At 42.7% G+C, this 3,851-nt stretch overlaps 1 protein-coding gene across 1 annotated transcript; it reads right to left on the reverse strand.

Annotated features, from left to right (window-relative positions):
• Positions 1 to 423: 423 nt before the first annotated feature.
• LOC137260301 (ankyrin repeat domain-containing protein 34C-like) lies at positions 424 to 3,404 on the reverse strand. The gene is made up of 2 exons (XM_067797985.1): positions 2,954 to 3,404; positions 424 to 1,371 (listed from the first exon to the last, which is right to left on the reverse strand). Exons 1-2 carry the CDS (start codon positions 3,402 to 3,404, stop codon positions 575 to 577), a joined length of 1,248 nt encoding a protein of 415 aa, XP_067654086.1. The 3' UTR covers positions 424 to 574.
• Between the last annotated feature and the right edge of the window lie 447 nt (positions 3,405 to 3,851).

The following is a 3,851-nucleotide window of genomic DNA, read 5'->3' on the forward strand; positions in this document are numbered from 1 at the left end:
AATTACAATTTCTTCTAGATCAAGTAAGTCCACCAAGAGCTGAATGTCACCACTTTCAAACTTTCGACTTCGATTTCTAGTATCACCATTTGTCTTGTAAAAGAGATCATAGCTGTCCTTACATATGTGTTTTTCATGCAATGAATTAAAGATAATATTTAGGTGAGCTTGATGAAGTATTTTTTTCCAATCTCACCTACTGAAGAGCTCGCTATCCTAGCTAGGATCTGTTACTCAACTTAGGTGAAGGATAAGAGAATGGGTCTTATCTTAACAGTAGGGTGTCATAACTCCTGTCCCAGTTAGTTAGGATCTGTCCTAGCTGGGACACTTTCGAGAATAGGCACCCTGGGTCCTAAGGGCCTGCAAAGTTTCAGGGTTAAAAAACACACATATATATCTGTCTACACAACGACCGGCGACGTGCGGCAAACATTGAACAAATACTCACTCAAATCAGGTTTTAAAATATTCATGTTGTAACTTTTTTAAAAAAAATTACGAATCCCTAAAACACAAGGTGTATACTTCTTTTTTTTTTTGCATCGGTATAGATTACGCATCTCCGTACGGGTCAGAATAATACACTCTTGTGAATGAAATCTTCCGTACTGTTTGACTTCCTCCTCGCCCTTGCAAGACCCCTTTGTCTTGCTTCTATGTTATTGACTCTTTGGGGGATAAGAACCGGTAATTTCTTTATAGAACTGTCTTTCCTGTTTTGAGAATCGTCCTTGAAAACATCTTCGTCTAGAGATTCTTGTGATGTTAAAGTCAAACGGCTCCCATTTCGTGAGACAGGAGGTGTCGTTCCGGACGTCACCAACATCCCATTCAAATCTCGTAGATCCGGTAACGATATCGAGTCTCTGCGAGATCTGCTCCTGTCAACATGTCGTGTCTTCTCTGCGCTTCGAGACGAAATTTGAGGCAGTCCCGCAACTGTACTCGTTTTACCATCCATACTATTCCGGGGTGTGACGTCATTATCACGTGGTGTGACGTCATCATCTACGTCATTGTCGGCCTGTCGGTGCAGTTCCGTATCACTAGTAAACTGACCTTGAAAAACAGATGAACGGTCGGCTGAGTAGCCTCGTTCGTGAACACGACGGATGGTCACATGATCGCAAGTATCCAATGATTTGCTATGGTAGAACGGCACGCGGGGATTCCCCTTAGCGTTGTCATGTGACCTAGACGACAGGGGTTTAGCCGCTGTTGGAACAGCGGCCGGAGGTAACCGAGGTTGTTTTCTGTCCGGACGCTTCCGAAGTTGTTTGACAGTAGGGTGGGTGGGCATGCGGTCTTCTAAGATCTTAATGATGTCCCTATCTCCTCGTTTTTCAGCAACATTCATGGCAGTCAAACCTGTAAAACAAATTAAAATAAAAATTAATTAAAATTCAGGCTTCTTGTGTGAATATTACTAATGCCGCACCCAGCATTTTTCAGCCGTGTCATTGGTGTCTATGCAAGGGAAGATGAACGCAATTGATGTGCTTTAAAGGCACACTATCACTCCACCCTTCTCCAAAGTAAATGTTGCATTTCTCTCATCAGTACTAACAGTCAACCCTCAGCAGCAGCTGCCATTTAATTTATTCCGAATGAATTAATGCAACGTTGCGTTGAATCGACTATCGCACCCTCTACAGACCGAGCTTTATTTCAAGCGAATCCCCAAAGTGTTATGTCCCTTCGTACGCTCTTCACAAATATCCTATAAGGCAACTTGTGAGTGAGGTCAGGTCGGCAAACACTGACAACACCTCATGCGCCAGTTTTCGATGTACAGAGGAATTGGTTATACGATTACATTGCACATATAGCCAGTGTTATCAATTTGGAAGCAGCCGTGAAGGTCCCGGGTTAGAATGGACCTTCAGCAACTCATGCTTGTCGTAAGAGGCGACTAAAGGGATCGGGTGGTCAGGCTCGCTGACTTGGTTAACACATGTCATCGGTTTCCAATTGCGCAGATCGATGCTCATGTTGTTGATCACTGGATTGTCTGGTCCAGACTCGATTATTTACAGACCGCCGCCATATAGCTGGAATATTGCTGAATGCGGCGTAAAACTAAACTCACTCACTCAGTTTGGAAGCTGCTCGCCTCGATGTTTTAAGTATCGATTTCAGGCAAGTCGTAAGGGATAATAAGTCATTTATTGTATCAATAGGAAGCCGAAAAGAATATGTATGTCCCAATGAAAAAAGGGATACAAGATTGATAAAATGCAAATGATAGAGCCAGGGAAGAAACAGAGAAATTAAGGAACAATGTGCTCACAAAATGGAATATCCCCTACTTTTAACGAATGGTATATTACAGATAGAAATATTTTCGAAAAAGAGTGAGACTCTGCCTTTAAGTACCTATATCAGGAATCAGGCATGTCTGCCAGACACCGATTATATAGTCACCTTGTCACCTTGGGGATTGATATTGTTTGCAGTGTGACCCAGTGACTGTGGTTTTGTGCCGCTTTCAGCAATATTCCAACATATTATGGCGGGACACATTATACCCGTGTTGGGAATCGACCCCGGGTCTTCGGCGTGACGAGCGGACGCTTCGACTATTTTGTTCAAAAGGTCTAAATATAAACATGCAGGCGCTGCAGACTAAGCCATTATACCCCAGGTGAGTGATGAGTAATGATTGACCAATGGTTGATATCATGAATACCTATCTAGGCTGTATACGATGCCGTAAATCAACCAAGTCACTGATCATGACAACCAGGGCCTAGATCTTCGAAGGGTTCTTAGTGCTAAGATAATTGTATGTTAAACGTTAATGTTATGGCACTTACGACCGTCTTAGCGCTAAGAGAGCTTCGAAAATCTGGACACAGATCGACATCTTCTTCTGGAATCCCACTGAGTTCAATATCTGAGACCCTACAAATATATTCTGACAAAAATAATACAAAAACATCAGAATCACCTGTGTTGTTTTTGGCGCTGAGAAGCTCATGCGTTGTTAGGCAACAATCAAGAATATACTCTATTATCTCACAGTCCCCGCTCTGTATTGCATACACTAATACCGTATTCCCGTCATTGTCTCGCTGCGTGATGTCACTGCATCGTGACGTCACAAACTGCACAATGTGTGACTTCCTAGCAATGCATGCATGCATCAGAGCTGTCCTTCCCCGCACATCTTGGGCTTGATAGTCCGGGTTCTTTGCGTCCAGCGATTCCAAAATGGTCAATGATTCCTCATTGTCGATATCCATGTGACATACCTTCATTACAAATGTTTGGAGATCGTGAATTCTGTCCCTTTCATCCGGATCAAAATCTTCATCTTCAATAACGTTTAATAATTCGTCGATATTTCCGGTTAGTATCGAATCCTGGGTGCCTGTAAACATTGATCTGTCCGTACACATGCTCATGTCATCACTCCCTGTAATTAGAAGGAACATTTCGTAAGTTAAACAGCTTTCCAGTGATCGAAATATCAGCCTATCCACTAACAAATGCTAGTTGACCTTTGCTCGGGCCTGTCGAAAATTACTGAAGCTGGCCCACCTTACTAGAGATAATTTAGGAGCTGAACAGTTTCCCGAATCCTGACTTGCTAATATTTGTCTCAACGTCGCCCTTGATAACATGAATAAGTAGTCAACTGCACGTTGTTACAAATAACTATAAAAATCTTAACGCCAATTTTTAGTTCTGAAGTGAGTGAGTGATTGAGTTTAGGTTTACGCCGCACTCAGTAATATGCGCACTCAGCTATATGGCTAGCCAGTAAGGTGTTTGAAGGACCACTGGCATTGTTGGGCCATTGCTCCATTGGCCAGTGACAGTTTGAATCTATTTCTAACATTGCT

Source organism: Haliotis asinina, chromosome 13, assembly GCF_037392515.1.
Source record: "Haliotis asinina isolate JCU_RB_2024 chromosome 13, JCU_Hal_asi_v2, whole genome shotgun sequence".
NCBI classification, from domain to species: Eukaryota; Metazoa; Mollusca; class Gastropoda; order Lepetellida; family Haliotidae; genus Haliotis; species Haliotis asinina.